This window comes from Giraffa tippelskirchi, chromosome 6 (assembly GCF_054371585.1).
Source record: "Giraffa tippelskirchi isolate mGirTip1 chromosome 6, T2T-mGirTip1v1.2.pri, whole genome shotgun sequence".
Lineage (NCBI taxonomy): Eukaryota > Metazoa > Chordata > Mammalia > Artiodactyla > Giraffidae > Giraffa > Giraffa tippelskirchi.
In genome coordinates this window covers 120,812,226-120,834,364 of record NC_137280.1, presented here as the reverse complement: position 1 = coordinate 120,834,364, position 22,139 = coordinate 120,812,226, and the positions used below count along the sequence as shown (strand labels likewise).

The 22,139-nt window shown below is 40.3% G+C and overlaps 2 protein-coding genes across 4 annotated transcripts in view; one reads left to right on the top strand and one right to left on the bottom strand.

Moving 5' to 3' along the window:
* The first annotated feature begins 892 nt into the window (after positions 1-892).
* On the top strand, positions 893-2,484 carry SMIM32 (small integral membrane protein 32). Its single transcript, XM_081500644.1, has 2 exons — positions 893-1,809; positions 1,890-2,484. Exon 1 carries the CDS (start codon positions 1,464-1,466, stop codon positions 1,773-1,775), a length of 312 nt encoding a protein of 103 aa, XP_081356770.1. The 5' UTR covers positions 893-1,463; the 3' UTR covers positions 1,776-1,809; positions 1,890-2,484.
* Positions 2,485-11,876: 9,392 nt separating this feature from the next.
* SMAD5 (SMAD family member 5) overlaps positions 11,877-22,139 on the bottom strand; it is a 59,310-nt gene continuing 49,047 nt past the window's right edge. For all 3 annotated transcript variants that reach the window (XM_081500630.1, XM_081500631.1, XM_081500632.1), the window contains 3 exons: positions 20,676-20,897; positions 18,388-18,644; positions 11,877-16,938 (listed from right to left, as the gene is read on the bottom strand). In XM_081500630.1, the coding sequence (XP_081356756.1) occupies positions 16,795-16,938; positions 18,388-18,644; positions 20,676-20,897 (623 nt within the window). In that variant the 3' untranslated portion in view covers positions 11,877-16,794. The remainder of the gene's footprint in view (positions 16,939-18,387; positions 18,645-20,675; positions 20,898-22,139) is intronic.

Below are 22,139 nucleotides of genomic sequence, written 5' to 3'. Positions count from 1 at the left end.
GGGGTCTCAGAGCTGGGATTTAGGTGAGAAGTGAGGTGCCCGGGTGCAAAGGGAAGGAGGCACCATCACTCCTGACCAGTGAGTGCCTCCTTCAGAATCTTGAGGGCAAGTGCCTCCTTCCTTTCCGTGCCAGACCATGACAGCCCAGGGCAGTCAGTGCTTCTGAAGGACCCAGGGGCCATGGTGGCTGGCGCTGGTTCCCATTCTAATCTGGGAGGCTTGGAAAACTTCCAAAGGAGGTGAAGAGTGTGGACTTCTGGAAAGGGGACACCCCTTGGTCCTGCTGACCCCTCACCTCTGCCCTGGCCACCAAGCGTTTGCCAGGGCTGCTACAGGCTGGTGGGCCACATCTCCCTCTGGCCCTCTGTGTCCGAGCACCGCAGGCCAGGTGCGCTGAGAAGGTGAGCTCACAGGTGCCCTCCACTGGGGAGGAGCGGGTCCCCAGGAAGCAGCCTCAGCTCCTCTGGGAGCCCTCTGCCCTTGTGCTCAGCCTCTTGGCCCTCCCAGAACTACTCAGTCTTGGGGCTCGGAGCCAACCGGGCTGTGCCTGGGGGGAAAATGTCCATGACAAGGACGAAAGCAGGTATCCATGCCTGGCTGAGCCTGGTCTCCGAATCGGTTTGCTGTCCATATCGTCTCTGTTTAGCGTGTCTCTGTTCATAGGTCTGTAATCGGCTCTTCATCGATCTGTCTTTCCGTGACCCTGTGTTTTTCCTCCCTTCCTCCGTCTCTGTGTGTCCCTCCTTCCGTGAGCGATGTGAGGCCGGGCCGGGGGCAGGAGCAGCCCTGTCCTCTCTCGCTCTCATTGGTTCGCAGCCGCTCCCCGGGGACAGTCGCCACCAGTCCCGCCCCACCCCTCCCTGGACCGGAGCTCGCGGGCCGCCTCGGAGCTCAGTCTCCTGCTCTCGACTGGAGCGCAGCAGCTGGAGCCAGCGGGGACAGGCTCGCCGCACACCAGGTGTCTCAGCGGGGACTCAAGGCTGCAGAACTGCTCTGAGACGCGGCAGCGGGAGGACGCGGAGGACTCCCGGACTGAGCCCTCGGTGCGCTGGTGTCTGGAAGTGCAGAGCAGGAACCCCGAGCTGCGGCCGCACGCACCACTCACCTCTCTCCTCCGCTGCCGCAGACCAGGGGTGTCCTGGAGCCTGGAGCTCACCGGAGCTGGGGTTTGAACTGAAAGGACGGCCGTAAACCCAGGTGACTGATTCAGGACCGTGGGTGGCGACGGTGACAGACCTGAAAAGTCCGGGGATCGCGGGTGCCGAGCCGTCCAGCTCGGAGCGCTGGGGTCCACCACCCCGCAGAAAGGGCAGCTGAGTGCGGCGGCGAGGAAGCAGTCCGGGGCTTCGCAGTCCCGGCGGTCCCGCAGGCACCTGGCTTGCGGTCGGTCGCGCGTAGAGGAGGGGGCAGGGCGCACCATGGAAGCGAAGTGAGGCGGCCGGGGGTCGGCAGCCCCGCGGGCCATGTACGGCGACGTGTTCAACACTACGGGCGGCCCGGAGGCGGCGGTAGGCGGCGCGCTGGCGCTGGCAGCCACGGTCAAGGCGGAGGGCGCTTTGCCGCTGGAGCTGGCCACCGCGCGCGGGATGCGGGACGGCGCGGCCGCCAAGCCCGACCTGCCCACCTACCTGCTGCTCTTCTTCCTGCTGCTGCTCTCCGTGGCGCTCGTCATCCTCTTCATCGGCTGCCAGCTGCGCCACTCGGCCTTCGCCGCTCTGCCCCACGACCGTTCTCTGCGGGACGCGCGCGCGCCCTGGAAGATGCGGCCGGTGTAGCCGCACCGGGTCCCGCTCTCACCACCAGCAGTAGGTATGAGCTGGGCAGGGTGCACCTGATGCCCCCAGGAACATTGCACTTTGACCCCCCACACCCTTCCCGCCCTCGAGCAGCACCGTGTGCGTCAAGGGAGTCGGAGGCGTTAGGAGGCTGCAGAGGGTGCCCATCCTCTTGGTCGCGGGGGACTGTGCTGCTCCCCTGGTGGAGGCTTTCTTCCGTGGGCAGCGGGACCAGCCAGGGTGCCTTCCTGAAGACAGCGCATCCGCCCGGACCAGGGAGCCTTCCTTGACGCCAGCTGACTTCCCCACTTTGCCCAAGGGGCAGGCGAGAGGAGCGTACAGCTAGCCAAGCGCGCAGCTAGGTTCGAGCTGCCTGTACGGACTCCTTGGTCCTGTGGCTGTCTTCTTGCGGCTACTACCGCCTCTCCCACTCTTTGGCACTGGAGAGTCCCACTAGGATCCGAGTGTGAACTCAGCTGGACTTAGGAATGATGGCTCTCGGAGGCTTCGTCCCTGGGGTGGGAAGGGAGGGGACGCAGAGTTCAAATGGGTCCCGCCCGGGTCCGAGGACCCGGTGTTCTTTGCCTGCACAGGGAAAGGGGAAGCTGGTCTAGAGGGACGAGGTCCCACCTGCAGCACTCTGTGGTTAGGGTGTCCTGCGTCAACAGGGGCCGCATTTCTACAATAAAACCTCACCGAATTAGACCCAGTGCTGAGGATGCTCTGGTCATTGGTTGCGCCACTTGGGAAAGGGGCATAAAAGGGGATCCTGAGCAGGCTGACCTAAGCACAGCTCACCTCCCACCTCCAAGTGGCCCAGGTCAGTTTTAAGGGACACTTGCTCCTCTCCAGCTTCACCTTTCCCCAGGGTCAATCAGTCGCTTGCTCTGGCAAGTGTTTTCAGAGCCAACCTCAGAGAAGAATTGCTGCCTCATCTGCTGGGAAAAAAAAACAACAACCCTGTAACAGGGCTCCATGGAGACCTTCCCTGTGGGGCAGTTCTTCCCACCAGGCGTCCACTCTATTGTTCTCAGAGGCTCTCTGGGCCTAAGCCCTTCCAGGAGTCATTTCTGGACCAGAACCACCTTGTGAAGCAGGGGCCTGAGGGTCAGGTGATGGGGGCAGCTGTTCAGTACTTCTTCCCAAAGTAGACAGGAGGCCAGCTCTGGAGAACACGGCAGGAAAGCAATGGATGAATAAGCCCAGCTTGGAGGAGCTGATTCCAAAGAACCTGGGAGGGAATAGAAAGAATTGTAATAACGTTGACCATTTTCAAAGTTAACCTAATTCTAGGGAGTCTCTTTGTGGCAGCTTAAAATAGTTTCAGAAGTCACCTAGCTCATTAGGGCACTAGAGCTTAGAGAACGTTTGACTAAAAGGAGATTTGGTAGATTATTTAATCAAGTAGCTCTAAGCCATGTAGGGGTCACTCAGATTTTGAGACTCTGAAGAATGCTAAGGATGCTTGTCCGGCAAATGCATACAGGCACACAATTCTACAGACTTTTTGTGAGGGTTGTCGGACACTGAAACTTATGTAAGGATCTAAGCTGAGGCTAAGAAAAGACTTACTAGAGCTCCACGCTTAGGCCAGATCTCCCTACCACTTCTCCTTCATCACTCCCAAGGAAGGATCCTTGGAAGTGGCCCAGATTCTTGCTGTTCCTATCCCATGAAGCAGCGGAGATGAGCAGCTGACAGTTCATCTTGGGCTTGACTTCCATATCTTAGAGAGCCAACACCAGCCAAGCCCCAATGGAGCTAATTCTACAATAACCTCATACAACAGTTTGGTTTTTGGAAATGCAGCCAAACCTTTCTAACCTACAGTAATGGTAACTCGGCTAACCTGTGTGACCCTTAGCTATGGAGAAGACTAAATGGAATAAATGTTAAGGAGGGTATGAGAGCACTGACTGGCATAATGGAATCACACACTGCTGATATGGGGGACCCTTCATCTTTAATCTGGGGGCTGAGGGGGTAGGAGACTAATACAGAGGCAGCATAGTATATTCCTCCCCTACATCTCCCCATGGATAGATCTCAAGGCAGTATGCAGAGTGATCAGCTCTGGAGTCTGTCTGGCTTTAAATCCCAGTTCTACTGCTCACTGGCTGTGTTGACACTGCACATTACTTAATCTGTACTGGTCTGTTTCCTCAACTGTGAAATGGGATTATATCACCTAGCCCTACAGGGTTGAATGTCAAATGACATAAGCAGTGTTAACATGCTAGCACTCAAGTGTTAGCTGTATTGTAAATGAGTCTAAGGCTTGAGGCAGCACTGCCTAAGGGAGAAGCTGACCCACAAAAAATGCCAGGGTTAGGGGCACTATCAGCTGGCTTAGAGGTCACCTGAAGTTCCTGGACCAGAATCAGTTGAAGCCAAAGTGATCCAGGAAGCTATTGGGATGCCTTAATAAAATATTGTCCCAAGGCATCAAGAAGTTAAATCTGAAAAATGCTAAGATGGTGACAATTTAGAAGCCATCTTTCTGATGTATCTACAGGGTTGAATAGATACTTCTGGAAGAAATTCCTAAATAATTGGACCTACGTAGAGCTGTAATCTAGAAATCAAGCAGGATCAGTAAGAGGAACTGGACTTGAGTTCTGGTTTTTGCCAGCACTGGGACCCTAAATAATTTCATACCTATCTCTAAGCTAGTGTTTGACTGGTTGGGCAGTAATGGGTCCTTTGTCATGGGGAACCTAACCCTAGATTCTCCCCTGGAAAGGACGTGGCTGAGTTCATGTCTTCTGCTGATATGCAAGGTAAGTGGACTATAATGTGGTAGTTGAACATGCAGATGGTATCAGGAAGGCCGGTCTATACACACACATCCTCCTGCCCTTTGTTCTTCCACCAAGCCCATGATGCCTTGGAACTACCTTTGGAGAACTGGGCCTGGCAGGGTGAAAAGAGGAATGAGATTCATGACACAGGTGTTTGGGCAGCTCTGCCATAAGCAGTCACTGGGAGCGGGCAAGAGGGTTGAGAACACATCTCTGATGGGAGGTAAGAGGGTGGGTAGGGAACGTGGTTGCAGATGCCAGGAGCTAGGGTGAAGCAGCATAAATGTAAGAATCCTGGAGCCAGGTAACCTGACCTTGGCCATCCACTCTATGCCATCACCATGCTTCTGGATTTCTGAAAACCTGCTTCCTCATCTGTAAAATGGAGATGATAGTAGTATCTAGCTCATGGGATTTTCAACATTGTGGGAGACACTGTAGGTAAAGTGTTCAGCTCATGTTTAATATGTAGTAAGTGGTCTTAATGTGAGCTATTGTTATTATTAACCAGGATGACCATTTCAGAAGTGTTTGCAACAGCAAAAATAGAAAATGCTTTCCCTCATGACTAAAACTCTTTTACCTTTCCAGATAAATCACATCTTCCTCCATCTTCTCCATCTCAGTAAACTGCGCCATCATCTGGTTGCCTAAAGTAAAATGCACATTGGTGGTCATTCCTGACCCCAAACTCTTCATCTTCCCACATGCAATCCATCACCTCCTAGACACCGCTCTACTCCATATATACTCCCCAGCCGTCTCCACCAATATCACCTGAATTCAAAGTCCAGCCTTCACTTGCCTCTCTCCAATCAATGCTCACATCTGATCCCAGTATCTGCCTCCAGCCCCAGCTTCCACCCCAATAGTTTCTCCCTGTTCTCAGGATTTAAAAAAACTCTAACGTTGGCTTCCAAGATGCAGCCTCCTCTGGCTCCCATCAACCTCTCCAGCCTCAATTCTTCACACTTCTCTTGTGCTCCATGCTTGAGACACAGTGGCCTTTCGATCCTTGGGGCCTCTCTGCCTAAGGTGCTTGTCTCCCTTCCTATTCTTCAGGTCTCAATACCTCTTCCTCAAAATGGATTTGCCTGAGTTCTCAGAGAAGATCAGCTATCAGTTATATTCATTCACAGCCCCTGATCAGCTCCCTTATCAGAGCTATTAAATAACTGTTTAATTCATGGCCTAAATTCTCTCCCCCTACTAACATATAAGCTGTATGTCAGGGACATCTGCCTGCTCATGGCTGCTTTCCCAATGCCCAGCACAGTGTTAAGCACAAAACAGACACTGAATAAATATTTGTTGAATGGAATATAACGGAAAGACAGAGCTAGACATTAACGTAAATTTGCCTGTAAGTTCTTCATCCGAACACTTCACCTTTGATTTTCTGTGGTAAACTAAACTTGTATTAGATGAAATATTGAGTTGCACTCTCCTTATTGATCGGTCCTCCGAGCGGCCCATTTCCTGGAGGTGGTAATCCACAAAGTTGTTAGCAACTGACATTTCTTGTCTCCATCTGTGTAACACCTCAGTTATTATTGTAGCTCCTGCAGAGACTAAAGAACGTGCAATTTAAAAGTTTGTACCTTTAGCTATTTCTGCTTGAATTACTCCTTCTCCTGCAGGGAATCTGAGATCTTTACCATATCATTCATATGCTTTCTGAATTCCCTTGACTAAGACTAAATCACAACTAAGTCACTACCCTTGACTCCCTCACCTCTTCTTGGACTTTGATCAACGATTTCCTTCTTAATGAGATCTTCTCTGGTTTCTGGATCAAAATCATCAGCCACCTTCCTCCTCCCACCCCTGACATTTCTTATCTTCCTTTCCTACTTTTTCTCCTTAGAACTTACCACTATCCTATATTTATCTCATTATGTGTATTAACCACAATGAAGATGCTTGAGAGAATGTATTTTTGTTTAGTTTGTCCTCAGCCTGACATCTAACAGACCCTCAAATATTAGGTGAACAAACGAACAATCTGATACTTCTCAGGACCAGAGAAAATTCAGATCTTCAGAAAAACAAGAGCAGAGTCTAAAGTTCTTCTTGATTCTCCATTTCTGCCCCTCCTGCACCCTCTAAAGCTGATCAAATAACCCTAACTAGATAGAGACTGAAACCACTAAACAATGTTATAGTTTCGCTTTCCATGAGAACAGGAATGACTCCTTGTGACAGCTCTGCTGCTTAGCATAAAGCCTGACTAGCAGTGAGCACAGAATAAAGGTCTGGTGAGACTAACTGAAGGAGCAAGTAAGGAATAACTAGGTTACAGCCTGCACTGTTACGACAAAGAATACTCCCCATATCCATCCAATGTCTTTTTCACATAACCTTCCAAGAGTAGCACAGTTCTGTCACCCTTACCCCTTGGCTCCCGTGTCCACTTTGATACGGCTCCTCTAGTTCCTACCATCCTATCTACATTCTAGCCACAGGGAAGGGGGAAAGGGCAAGAGTGTTCCTTTGTGGAGCATTATGCCAATATGACATGTATGATTTCTGCTCATATCCTAATGGTCAGAACTTAGCTGCATAACCATCTACAGCTGAAAGGGAGCTGGGGAACATGGTAAGCAGCTGGACAGAGGTGTTCAATGATTAAGGAGAAAAGGGGTATGGTAAACTTCTAGCTGTTTATTAAACAGACAGGGAAAGGAAAGCACCTTTCTTTTCATGTGAAGATCCCCTTCGCAGGCTTGTGTTTGTACATAACGAGTTTGTGTTTGCATTCATTCCCTTCACCTTTACTGCCATCATTAATTTGGCCTAAACAAATTCTGTAAAATTCACAGAATGTTATGTAAAGAGAAGACAATCAAGGGACATTTACTATTAATCTTAACTAATGTTTGCATAGTGCTTCAAACCCTCCTCTGCTTCCCCCCTCCTCCCAGAATCACACATGCACTCTCCTCAGCAAAATTAATCTTTTATTCTGAAGTACAAATACAGATCACTATGCTCTGTCTCTCAGAGGTACTGCTTAGGGTGCCCCACCTGAAAGCAATTACAGGCCTGACCTTCAGGTACAACAGTTAGGGGTAATATTATAGACTGTAAACCAGGACACTAAAATCAAACTACAGGGTTCTCAACACTGCCACCCTATAAAATTATGAACTAAAAAGTATACTTTTCTTGTTTTCTCTTGTCAAATATATCAAGGAAACTGTGCCCTTTCAATCCTCTGGGAAAATATTAAATAACATGTTAAAGCCCCAAGTTGACTGTTAATTTTGTAGGTTCTCTAAGCAACAATCCAGGAACCTGATAATTTTGGGGCAAAGGCCCAAAAGCTCAAAGAGAAAGAACAGATATGAATGTTCTTAGCTGAGCTTCCCCCTTTCTTCTCCTATGAGGTGTGTAATAGAGATTTAATAAAGTGCTGAGCTCCAATCCATTCAATTAAGTGTTGTCTTATTATATAATTTAAAGGTAAATTCTAGTATAAAAAAATCACATCTGGTTTCAGTACTATCATTCATTCAATATTTGAGTGCTTATGATATATCAGAAACTGTCCTAGCAGTGGGAACGCATGTCTGGCCACAGCTTACATTCCCATGAGATGACACAGTCTATAAACAGGGTAAGAAAATAAAACATGTAGGATGTTAGATGGTGATAAATGCGAAGGAGAATGTAAAAAGATTTTTTTCTTTCTCCTTATCTTACAAAGTCTTATTTTCCTTCTTGAAAGCATTCCCAGATTAATCCCAATTGGCTTTTTCTGTCACTTCAGCAGTCTTATTTAAGTATCTGGAGAGTTAAGCTTGATGTAATATGTTTTGGAAAGCTCTGCCATTCAACAAAATAAGAGATAGCTCAGAGGACAATGCTCTCTTGGGGATACAGAATTCAAGAAAAACTTCAGAGCCAAATCAGTTTCTCTGAGAACTCTTTCCAAAAAGGAGCTAGAGTGTCACCCACAATCAACTAAACTTCTGTCAAAGAAAAGGAAAGGACTGATGTAGAATGACTACCTGAATAGGTTGCAAGGATACATGAACAGATGTTTAGTAGTTCATTACTGGTTTAGGATTTTTAGTTCATACTTTCCTGTACTGTTGAAATCCTCAGCATTTATCTCAGATAAAAGTATTATTTAAATGAAATAGCAGGTGATAGGAAAAGGGTTAGAGATTAAGAAAAAGTGTAAGAAGGCTTTCAAAATCCATTCCAAAATCAAAAAACTGCCTCAGGAAATACCTCTCATGGGAAGTATACACATATCCATTTGCAACAATATGGATAATAACCTTAACCACCAACCTAAATCCTCCATCCACTCCCATGCAATTAAGATGGAGATGGTTAAGCCAGTTGCTAAAGACTCTTCTTTATATTTTCCCTATAGTCCCATACCCTTTAAAATACAACCACAAAAAGTGATTTAGATAAAAAGAACACAATTTTTTTAAAGAAGTCGGTTTAATAAAAATAGGCTTACAAATTTAACAACAAAACACACAGTAATATTTAAATGTTAAACAGTGGGAAGTTACTTTCTTAAAGCCCACTGATCACCTTCTTATATTTATAAAATATGAATTGCATCAAAACTGCTGTAATATAGAATAGCATTAGTCCTTGAGTCTAGTGTCTAAAAGAAAATTGAAGTAGATGTCACAACTGATCCCTCTGTCACCTGAACTGTTTTAGCTATGGCAATTTGAAAACTAATTATCTTAAATCTGAGAGATGCCAGCACCTCTATTTTTTGCCAGAACACGTGTTTTCAAAATATGCTTCTAAAACAGCCACTGAAGTTGTTAATAAATACCTTACTAATGTCTTACACTTAAAATTTTAAAAAAGAAGAAATTGATTTGCAGATATGGATTCTTTTGATGAAGCCTTTTCTCTAAAGAGAATACTAAGAGCTTTTAATAAATTTATTCCTTTGGGTTAAAATATTTAGTTTGGGCTTTTCTAGTGGGGACCCATGGATTTTCACTGTCCCTTTCTAACTAGAATGAATTTCTATTTCTTGTATACACAACACAGAAGGTGGTTAAAAAGTAGGCACTTGGTGGGGATGACAAAACTAATCTGTGATCCTGAATTTCTTTTCAAAGGAGAAAATTAAGGAAAAAGAAAACGCTAATTCACAAAGTGGGAAATCAGGATGAATCTGTTAGGCTGGCCAAAACACTTCTTCACGTAAAAAGAAAAGACATATTTTTCATTTTCACCAAGAACTTTATTGAACAACATATTCAGTTTTGTTCCACTATATTCTTCCATTTTTCGGGCAATTCTTGTTAATTCCATCTTCCCCAGAGAACTGTTCCAGGTGCCTTTTATACTCTTCTAAGAAATGGAAATTTTTTCCATTGAGAAAATTTTGTAAAGACTAAAATAATGGAAATCTGAAGGTTCAATGTCTAGTGAATATGGCAGATGGATCAGAACTTGCTGACCACGCTGTACAGTTTTTGCCTGGTCATCCTAGAAACATGTGGTCTTGTGTTATCCTCATGGAAGATTATGTATTTTCTTTTTACTTAATCTGGATGCTTTTCATGAGTTCTGCTTTCAACTGGTCTAATTGGGAGCAGTATTTGTTGGAATGAATCATTTGGTTTTCTGGAAGAAGCTCATAGTAGAGGACTCCCTTCCAATCCCACATATACACAACATCACCTTCTATAGATGAAGACCATCCTTTGGTGTGGTTGGTGGTGGTTCATTTCACTTGCCCCACAATCTCTTCCATTTCACATTACTATAGAGTATCCACTTTTCATGGCCCATCACAAATTGTTTTAAAAATGAAACATTTTCCTTACATTTAAGTAGAGAATTGCCATGCAGAAATAAAGTCAAGATTTTTTTTGTTTTGTTTTGTTTATGTGGAACCCAAAGAGCAAAGTGATTAACATAATCAAGCTGGTACAAATGATTTTCAATGCTTGACTGGGATATTTTGAGTATGTTGGCTATTTCCCAGGTGGTATAACATTGACTGTTCTCAACTAATGTCTCAATTTGATCTCTATCAACTCCAACTGGTCTACTTAACTATGGAGCATCATCCAGCAAGAAATCTCTAGCACAAACTTCACAAACCACTTTTGAGAAGTGCAATCAGTCACAGTACCTTCTCCATACACTGCACAAGTCTTTTGTGTGTGTGTGTGTGTGTTTCAGTTGCATTTTCAAGTTACCTTTCTTGAAACAATAAAGCACAATACACCAAAAACACTGCTTTTCCCTCCTCCATTTTCAATATTAAAATAGCTACATAAAAACTTCGGCATCCCTGGTAACTCAGCTGGTAAAGAATCCGCCTGCAATGTGGGAGACCTAGGTTTGATCCCTGGGCTGGCAAGATCACTTAAAGAAAGCAAAGGCTACCCACTCCAGTATTCTGGCCTGAAGAATTCCATGGACTGTGCATAGTCCATGGGGTCGTGAAGAGTCAGACACGACTGAGTGACTTTCACTTCACGCAAAATCTTACCAATTTTGGTAAGTTTTTTAAAATGCACGCTGATATGACAGTTTTCACAATACAATCTAACAAAACTGTTTTGAATGACGTTAAAGAGAGGCACTACTAGAGCCATCTTACAGAATAAAACCAAATGAATTTTTTTGGCCTGTCTAATACTAAGGTCAAGTAGCATCAGAAATAATTCCTCTGATTCAAAGCAGCAGTAGCAATGTAAGAGATGATGATGATAACAATAAAAGTGTACTTATGTGGTAGGCACTGTTTTAAGTACTTTGCTTGTATTATTTTACTTAATCTTTCTCCAAATCCTACAAGTAGACGTTTACTTTACAGATCAGGAAACTGAGGCAGAGTGGTTAAGCAACTTGCCTAAGCGCACTGAGTTAAAAAAGCTCTGAGGTCCCAGGCTCAAATGTAGGCAGGCAGACCTTAAAGCTAAGAGCTATTCTCTCTCGCAATCATCTGGTCAAGACCTTTAATTTTAGATAGGACTACAGAAGGGAAATTAGTGGTTAAACTAAAAAACCCCAGACTCTAGATTCAAATTCCTTTTCAAAACAAAACAAAACTAAACTAACAAAGAAAAACACATCAACTCTCTTATAAACAGAATAAAACATACTGATTACTCTGAGCAAACCTCAAGCTGGCTGTAAAGATTTGTATATTCATTTTCTATCACTAGTGCACAAACACAGATAACACAGCTGGTCACAGAAACTGATAATCTCATTGTTTTTAAGACTCCACTCAACGAAACATGTTAAATAAAAAAAAAAGCCCCCCAAACAAACAAAAACACACATTAAGCAGATTTTGAGATTTATTAAAATAAAGTATTAGCAAACAATATGCAAAAACAAAGTTCTTAAAAGAGTTATGGCTTTGAAAAGCGCAATATAGTAAAACCTAATACATATTTATAAGTATCAAAACGATAACAGAATTGAAGTATGTTGCTAGAATTTCATTTTCTACAACATAAACAGAAGGAGCACAAGTACCAGTAAGAAGCAGACCTATAGTGCAGCCATTGGTTTGGTCTTTATCATCCTCATATGAAGTATCTTTTTCAGAGAACACTGGCAGGATTACACATATATACCCAGTTTTCATGATTACAATTCTACTAAATTTTAATATAAGCGATTTTCAAAATGCAACTTTAACCAACCACGTTGAAAAGAAAAGCACTTGCCCAATTATCTTCAAGAGTCCCTATAGTTAAAATATTTTATGTATAAATCAAAGCAACATCATCTCCAATGGTATTAGACTATTATAAAAGATTTCTGACTCTAATAAAAGATTTCTTCTTTATTTGGGGTTGTTTGGCCTCACTGGAGTTTTGTTATAGCTAACACCAGCTAGTATTAAGAAGGCACTATCTATCGATAGAGTAAAAAAAAAAAAAATCTACCTCTACACAAAAATTCAAACTTTTAAAAAACAGTATCCTCAAATAAATCCTTAACGGACCATGGGTTTACAACAATTTCAATTTTAAGAATTTTAAGAACTGAGTTATTTGGATGAGAACCAAACAAACCTTTTTCACTCTGTCATAAAAAGAAGAATCCCGCTCTGAGACTGGATCTTTTCAACAAAACAACTCATCACTTGTTTTACTGCAATTGCTACCAGCAAATATTACAGCATAAGCTATTAAAAAAAAAACAAACTGATATGTAAAATCCTTCTCATTGGTTTCTGTAAATCATCCAATTTTAAGGTAATACTTCAATTATAATAATTCATTTTAAAAGAGAAGTTTCTATTATGAAAAATCCAATATAACCAAGGCTTGACAAACACTCTTACCTCTTGTAATTAGGACATGCTAAATGTAATCCAGTGAATTGCAAAGAACTGTCCATCTTTCTGTTTAGCAGGTAGAACTGTTTACGCAGAAGAAATGCCTCAGATTCTCTCTCCACACATGCATCTTCTATGAGAAGAAAACCTCCTCAGAGTCCCACCTGTGTTAGTGAGGAAAACGCTCCTCTCTGAGGGAGACAGCATCAAACCCGAGATTACCACCCAAGAAATGCTGTGCTAGTATCTGAGGAGATGTCCATAAACCAATACTTAGGAAAACTCCCGCCAATAAAAATCACCAAAAACTTCTGAAACCACCAGGCTACCTGCTATCTTAAAAGATCCTTGTTTATCTAGCTGATGGGTATAATGAGGACACATTCATAATTCCTACCAGAGATTTAAGTAAAAATCTATTATAAGATAAGGAAAAGCTCTGAGCCTCTTCAAAGTTAGTAGGTCCAAAATTTTAATCATCATTAGAAGTTAAATTTAATAATTATAAAAAGATGTTTCATTCTTCAGAAAATATAAAAGATATTAATATATTTTAAGTGGGAGAGTTATAATGACCTAAAGTAACATTAAGCAAGCAACTAGAAAAAGTATAAAGAAACGGATCTAAACTGAGATATTAGATGCTTTCTGCCAACGGAAGTACAACACTTAAACAGGTACTATCAAACATGAATTTAGAGTTTCTCTGTTACTGGCATGATTTCTTTCTTTGCATAAACTTCCTCCTTTAAAAGAACACTATGACAGGGGAACTGTTTCTTCCAGGTACTCTAAGATAATACTGAAGGTTATATAATGTGAGCCCCAGTCCTTATCTTGACAATAGACTTCAGATCTAAATACTTACTGATCATTTTCCATCCTCTTTTAGGATGTCTTACTCTCAAATGTTATGAAAAGTATAAAATAGCTATACCCTCTTTTCATACTGGTAGGTATAACTTACTGAACTATCTAATAATCTTACTGTGGATTTCACCTCAGAAACCCAGCCAATTCTATTATCATTGTTTACTTATACAACAAGAGAATGGAAAAAATGATTTATACTCTGTTGTATATATTTGACATTTAGATCGATGTTTTCTTTTAATTTTCTCTAAAGGAAAAAAGTTCACTTCAGTAGATCAATAACATGCCTACTAGTTTATATTCCATAACTTAAGCCTTAATTATGTAAAGATATAGTAGTCAAATGCACCTCTTAAGTTCTGTTGTTGTTTTTTTCCAGTCAGTATATTTTTGTTGCTTAGATACATTACTGAGATTAATTTTGATTCTATTCCTATTTTTTGCATTTACCAAACTGGTTGTAGTTTTATTATTCCCAGACTCTGTCTTTTCAGTTGGCATATATTTATACGTTGTAATGCTATAAAGTAAGATTATTCTGGGTATGATGATGCTTTCATAAATTTGACTATAAACCATTCTAGAGATTAAATAAAAACTTAAAACTGTAATTTTATGAAATGGTTTCTTTCAGAGGTACTTTTCTCATTGGTAAAATTTTAGTTTTTTTAATCTCACTGGCTAATTTTTTTATTTCCCATCCATTCCTGTACTGAGCATCCTCAAGAATTACAAGATCAGCTGGATTGAATGAAGTTTTCATGTAAAACCCAGGGATGTGGACTTAGCAGCAGCAGCAGCAGGAAATACAACAGGCTTATACTTTTCCATGAAACTCTTACCAGTTAATAGCTTCAGTACTGTCATTCATGAGACACAACTCCTTAGAGAAAACACAGAAAAAGCCAATCACATAAAATCTTGCTAACTCTAAAGGTTGCTACATGAATAAAAACTATTGTTAATTAACTCAGTTGAAAGCATCAATAAAAACAATAGTTTCCATCAGTTCAGGCCCACTGATGTTGATTACATGCATATGCCAGTCACCCTAGGTGGTTTTTCTACAAATGTGTTTCAAAGATTGTGCCATGAACCTGGCTAAGTGTACAATGATGTAAATAGCTAAGTTCTATCACTAAGCAAATAATCCTCTTTTGTGTGGCTGACACAATTCTGGAAGACTGAGAATGCACGTCGTATAAAACTGATGTTTAAGGCTCAGGTTACTGTCAGAGTTTTTCACTTAGCAAAGGACTGAGAGCTGAAACATGAATGGCACTGCATCTGAGAAAACTAAAACCATCCATTGGCTGCACTTTATAAAAGCAGTAAATAATGTTATGGAAAACAAAAAACTGCATTCTCCTTTCCTCAAAAATGCATTTTTTTCCCTCATAAAAGCAGAAAGGGCAAAGAAGAAAGTCTAACGAAACTAACATTTTAAAAAGAAGATTGACATGGCTCCACGTATTTTCAAAAGACATTGGAAAATAAGCTTCTTCTAATACGTAAATTAGGTGATTCCCCCCAGCTCCAAAGTAACATCTTTGTTCTTCATGCCATAACTAAGTGTCCACTGTACTGTTTCTTAGGAAAAGAGGTTACAAGTCCTTCACTCAAAGCCCTTACCTATTAAAAGAATATTTTAGAGTTTTTGTGTCTTTCCTCCCTAAGGATTGTTGAGACTAGCATCCACATAGGTGCTTTAAAAAATGGAAGAGCATGCATAGTAACTGAGAGAACAGTCTGTATGCTTTGATATGTTAATGTTTTCAAACCAGCTAGCTCAACAACCACTGCTGACTGATTCGTACATCAGATAGGTGGCCTCATCGTTGGGGCCAGACTGAAGAGGCTCCTATGGCTATAAGACACATGTCTTTGCATGGGAGACTGATGTAAGTTAACAGCAATGGGATTAAGTAGATTTTCCAACATTAATATCATCCATAAAATTGCAGGGAATTAAAAAGAAACCTTAAATTGGAGCTACAGGATAACAGTCTAATAATCTAGGTTGAAAATACAACAAAAGCTAGAAACAGCATAACTTTCTATAACTGTAATCTATAAATTGCAGTGTTTAATACAAAGGGGTACCAAGGAAGCAAGGATGAGCACTTAAGTCCAAGTCACTAGAGTGTGTTTCACGAAGGTTACACTAAAAACTGTCACCCATCAAAGTGCAAAATAAAAGATTAATGCATGTCAAAATTAGAGTTTTTGCAATATTGGCAAAAGCAGCAAACACAGCTGAACAAGGCCATGCACGCACTGTCACTAGCTATTAAGTAGTACTCATGACAGATGTGAGTAAATGACGTATAATGGAGATCTGCTGTTCGCAGTAACTTTTTTTAAAAAAGGAAAAGTTTTACAAAAGATATACTGAGTGGAGTCACAACACACTGACGACATTTAGCTGTATTAAATGTAAATTTTATGATGTCATTTAGAAAATTATCACTTGGCTTTTATTGAACACTACTTGTTAGAGCAGTGCATAGTGTTCCTTCAAATAAAAGATTTTTTATAGTTTCTTTTTAGTCCCTACCATATGCTTTTATAAAACAATGATATATACTTTTTTAAAGTTGGTGGGACTAAGAAACTGGTAAAAGCACAGTTCTGCAGAATCAAGACTAGAACGGAAGACTTTCATTGAACACCCTCTTATACTGTTAAAATTCTTTATCATGTGATGTATTACTTTTCCAAAAAAAATTTCACAAATGAAAAAACTGTTGGGACAATAAGGCAAAAGTATGTTCCAGTTTAAGATCAATGCCAAACTTTTGAACTGGGGCACAATACTTACTCTGCATCTTTCACAACACTTTTGAGAGTTAACCACATGAACATGAATACAAACAAATGCTGATTCATCACAAAAACAAATGTATTGGTCACAATTATGTAGAAAAAAAATAAGCTGTAAAATTTGTTTTCCATGTAAGCTCACAGTATCTGTACTGGAAGTTTCCCTAAAATTAAAACAAGTCCACTAATAATATAACTGAGAAAGAATACTTCTGCACTATGAAACAGAAGAAATGGGGTTTAGCGGGGAGCCCATCTGAGTGAGGACTTTATCTAGCCACTGCAGAGGCCCATGAAGATGAATCTCAATCCAACATGGGGTGCTGGTAACATCTTGCCGGTGATACTCTGCTCCCCAGCCCTATGAAAATGAACAGATAAAACAACAAGCCATTTTTTAAATCATTAACCAGTCTAAAACAATTTCCACATGCTAACAAAAAATAAACTTTAACATTAGAGATATACAGAATGTAACCTAAAAGAAAAACTCTCAAAACCAATCTTAGCATTCACCATAGAATTAAAAGCAAAACAATAGCTGCATCATCATAACAACATATATCCCTTAATAGAAATCCTTGAGGAAAGATACGTTCCAGAATTCTTTTTTTTTTTTAAATTTTTAGAAAGTTAGTAATGGTGCAATAACTCATAATTAAAACATTAATAATTCTGCAATGAGCTATAGTCTCTCTTTAGTGGATAAATAAAACCCATATATAGCCTCATGTAAGTTCACATCAGATTTTGTTAACAAAAAATTTTTAATTTTTAGGTTTTTTTTTTTAAACATCAGCTAAGGCACTGTAAAACTGATCAACGCATGCAAATGTAGTTAAAGTAGCAATGATATATCATTATCCTTTAAGATGGGAAACTACTGGAATGAACTGAGCTGCACCACTTTAACCAAAAACTGCAAAGAATAAAACAATTTTTCACTTTCATTTGCTGGATGTATCAAGTTCTCTGCTTTAATGCTTACAGTATAGTCCTTGCCTAGGAAAATCAAGTGGGGTGTGATGAGGATGGAGTGGGGAACTAGATTAAACATGTAAAGCCATGTTTCTGTAACAGGGAAGGGAAATGCCTTCAGGGCTACTGATAAACTACTGCACAAAAGGGCCTATAACAAGCAGCAAGGAAACACTGGGCTGTGGGACTGTGAGCCAGAAAGAAAAAATTCTACACAGAGCATTTGACAATTACTCTTCTTTGGCCAAATCCTTAAGGAACAAGTGGATACAGCACAGGTTGCTAAAAGAGATCACTAAAATTCTTTCTAAATTTTGCTCATGAATCATCATTTGCAATGCCAATAAAATCAGGAGAAGAGCAAATGATAAATTCAAAAAGTTCTTTCAATTTTGCAAATCCTTAGTAACAGAGCTTAAAACAAGGAAAAATAATTTTATTATGGTGATGAATTCTTTAAGTCAACCTAAGGGATCTAGTAATAATTGAAATTGCTGAAACCGAAGGAACTTAAAAAGCAGTTTTAACATTAAATGCTTCTTAGAAATTTAGCTAAAATTTAACTGAAATTCTTTATAAACTCAGCCCCTATTCAATACCAATATCAAGCATTTTATTATAATGTCTGATTTATAAAATAAAATCACAGACCAATCATGTGGTTTGAGTTATAAAGTTAAGAATTTTCTTTAGAAACCTGTTGAATCAGGTCAGAAGTAATTACTACCTTTCATTTAACACAAACTTTTAAAAATTATAACCTACAGACATATAATACACATGTTATATGTTATAGTGACTCAAATTAAGCTACAGGTCTCAACCCACTCACCTTGACAAAACTCATTCGAATGGTACACATTTTGGTGAGCTCATATACTGCCTCAAATCCATGGTTGACAGACTGAGCCAGAAGCTGAGCAAACTCCTGATTGTTAAAAATTTTGAGGCTGCAGCTGCTGGGAATCTTACAGACAGTGGTAGGATGAAAGCCATGATGAAAGTTGCAGTTCCTACTCTGAACAAATATGCTGCTATCACTGAGACACTCTGCATATACCTCTCCACCAACATAGTACAGATGAACACCTTAAAAAGACAGGAATTACAAGAGTCGACTTAACAAAGCAGTATAATAAAACTGAAGAGGTTGCATGAGGTACAAACAAAATAACTACTATAGAGCAAGTCTTCAAACAGAAACTACCACTAGATGGCCTTATGTTGCTGAAGATAGTCGAGGCTAATGTCTGCCTGAATATTCATAGAAGGACTGATGTTGAAGCTGAAATCCCAATACTTTGGCCACCTGATGTGAAGATCTGACTCACTGGAAAAGATCCTGATGCTGGGAGAGACTGAAGGCAGGAGGAGAAGGAGATGACAGGGGATGAGATGGTTGGATGGCATCACCAACTCGATGGACGTGAGTTTGAGCAGGCTCTAGGAGCTGGTGACAGGAGAGCCTGGCTTGCTTGCTGCAGTCCATGGGGTCGCAAAGAGTCAAACGCGACTGAGCGACTGAACTAAACTGAATGTCTGCCTAAATCTAAAATGATCCTCAAATAACTAAGACTTAAGCTTTAAGTTGGCAGCATATTAGGTTATCAGTTCTCAGAGTTGCTTTTTTCCCCCTTTTCCAACAATCTTGTATTATCTCTAAGAGAGAAAAAATGGCCAAAAAAATCCCCCAAGAAGGCATCTTATGATGAGTCCTTTCAAAGAAATGTTTAGTGCTATCAACTATCATGAATAGTTGGTTGGCAAAAGAGTTTTGCACTCTTTTTGCTAATGGAAGGGTTTGGGTTTGCATCATTGAAAAAACAAGAAAGCAAGCTAAGTCATACAATGTAATTTCAGGTCATAGGAAGAGTCTTTAAATGGCACATTTATTTTACTTTCCTTTAAAAAATGTTTTTGGTATTTTTAAAAAATATATAAATAATATATGAATGTTCAATATTTAAAAATTCAAACTATATAGCTAAAGCTCAAGTTGTTCCCAACTTTTCACTACTGCATGTAGTACTAAAAAGACCATCGTAGTACATACATGTGATTCATAGACTGGTATCAGGCTATGACATTAAAAAGTATGTTCTGTTTCTGAGCAAATAAAAATGACCCCTGGAAGAAAGGATCCTAGAACTATATACTGGGGAAAAAAGGGTAAAATGAGTTGAGTATTTAAGAATTCACCAAGCAGATTTCTCTTAAATTATCCTACTGTAGAATGAAAAAAATCAATGCATAGAAGCAGGGCATTTTTACCTAAAAAGTCATAGCAAGTTAATAGTTCAGTCAAAAAAGAATGGAAAGTTTCTTTCCAATTTATTTTTGGACACAGTATTTTTCTGAGTCTCTTCTATAAGAAATCACATTACAGTTAAAGTTATTTACCTTTTGTTCCTAAGACCTTCTCAAGTCAAAGCAGCAAAAAGTGGAAAGTAGTAAAAACAAAACTTCAAAGACAGGCAAACAGCCCTACCTGGGATAGGTTTCCTCTCTGACCACTTAACACAATGTGAAAAGTTCCTTGTTTGTTGTGGCAACTGTCTTAGAGGATGAATTATAAATAGAACCCTGCTACCTGAATTTAAAAGGTGGGAGGAGTGGTAGCCACTGAAGACTTACATCATTTAAACTGGATTTCCTACCAGTAACCCTGCTCCTACATCATAATGGAAATTCTTACAAGTCATCTCAACCCAAACTATTCCACAAAGATCATAATTCAAAAATTTTAATGCTTCACTAGCATTCATATATTTTACAAATATTTCTTGTGTATGTACTATGAGCCAGGCATTGTTCTAATTACTAAAGATACTGTTATGAACCATGCAAATTTCTGTATAGCTTGTATTTCAGTTAAGAAGACTGAAAATGAAAAAACAGAATAGTATGATTTCAGATCCTAAGTACTATGAAGAAAAAATAGGCAGGATAAAGAAAAGAAGTCTGAGTACATCTCTACTTAATACATTCTTCTGTATCACATGCAACCTGAGGGCAGGACCATGCCTTAAGCTTCTTTGTATGCCCTTACATAATGCAGGGTACAGAGCAAGCACAACAAACAACTGAATTCAACTGAATGTAGGAAAATGACAAAATTACCTTTTCCAATATGTCGCCTAGTGTTTTCAATTGTTGAATTACGATTAACATTTGACAGCAATCCCAAGCAGAATCTACTTTTGTTATTCGAAGGGTCTGTGAATCCATCTACTAACACACTAGTAGAAGATGCATGAAAAGCTTCCCCAACACGATTGTTTAATTCATAATAGACAATTGAACACCAATGTTTGGGCTCTTCATAGGCGACAGGCTGAACATCTGTGAACAAACCAGACACAAAAACAATGTTTAATGATTATCAGAAACTCAAAACTATTTTGGTGTTTCTTTTAACCATACTCAAGCACTATATGAAAAATAAAATTTTCAGATATTTCACTGACGTCTCACTGCCTTTCTGGCTTTCGGTCTGTATCAAGAAACAAACATCAGAAGTGCTTTTTTTTTAAGATTTTTTTTATATGGACCATTTTAAAAGTCTTTATTGCATTTGTTATAATGAAATTTTTATTGAATCTGTTGCTTCCGTTGCTTTTATGCTTTGTTTTTTGGGCAGGAGGCATATGGAATCTTAGCTCCCTGACCAGGTATCGAACCCACACTCCCTGCATTGGAAGGTGAAATCTTAACCACTGGACTGCTACAGAATTTCCCAGAAATGCTTTGATCATAAGTTTTTTTAAATTATACATATACAAGGATGGGCAACATCACATTTTAAGTTGCTTTTCTAGCAGAATCAAATCCAGGTTTAAATTTGAGATGACAAAAGCTCTGTTTCAACAAACTGAAAGACAACTATACCAGCATCTGTAAAATTATTTTAAACAAAAATTTGGACTAAAAAATTAAGACTATTAGCAAACTAGGAATAGAGGGTAATTTCTTCAACTTGATATAAAGAACATTTACAAAAAACTTCTAGCTAATGTCATACTTAAAGGTGAAAAACTAGAAGTTTTTCTGCTAAGATCAGTAACAAGGCAAGGATGTGCTCACCACTCCCTTTCAACAGCATATTGGAAATCCCAGCTAATGCAGTAAGAGAAAAGAAAAGAAAAGTTATATGGATTGAGAAGGAAGACACAAAACTGTCTTTGTTCACAAATGACAAGGTTATCTATGCAAAAAATCTGAAATGATTGACAGAAAACCTCCTAGAACTGATAAGCAATTATAGCAAAGTTGTAGGATATAAGGTTAATATACAAAAGTCAATCACTTTCTTTTTTATTTTTTTTAATTAGTTTATTTTCTATTTTTTAACTTTACAATATTGTATTTGTTTTGCCATACATTGACATGAATCCACCATGGGTGTACATGTTTTCCCCTTCCAGAACCCCCCTCCCACCTGCCTCCCCACCCCATCCCTTCGGGTCATCCTGGTGCACCAGCCCCGAGCACCCTGTATCATGCATTGAACCTGGACTGGCGATTCATTTCACATATGATAGTATACATGCTTCCATGCCATTCTCCCATATCATCCCGCCCTCA

What these genes read in the sequence shown, in the direction of transcription:
- SMIM32 (XM_081500644.1), top strand. Translation starts at nt 1,464, where the DNA reads ATGTACGGCGACGTGTTCAACACTACGGGCGGCCCGGAGGCGGCGGTA.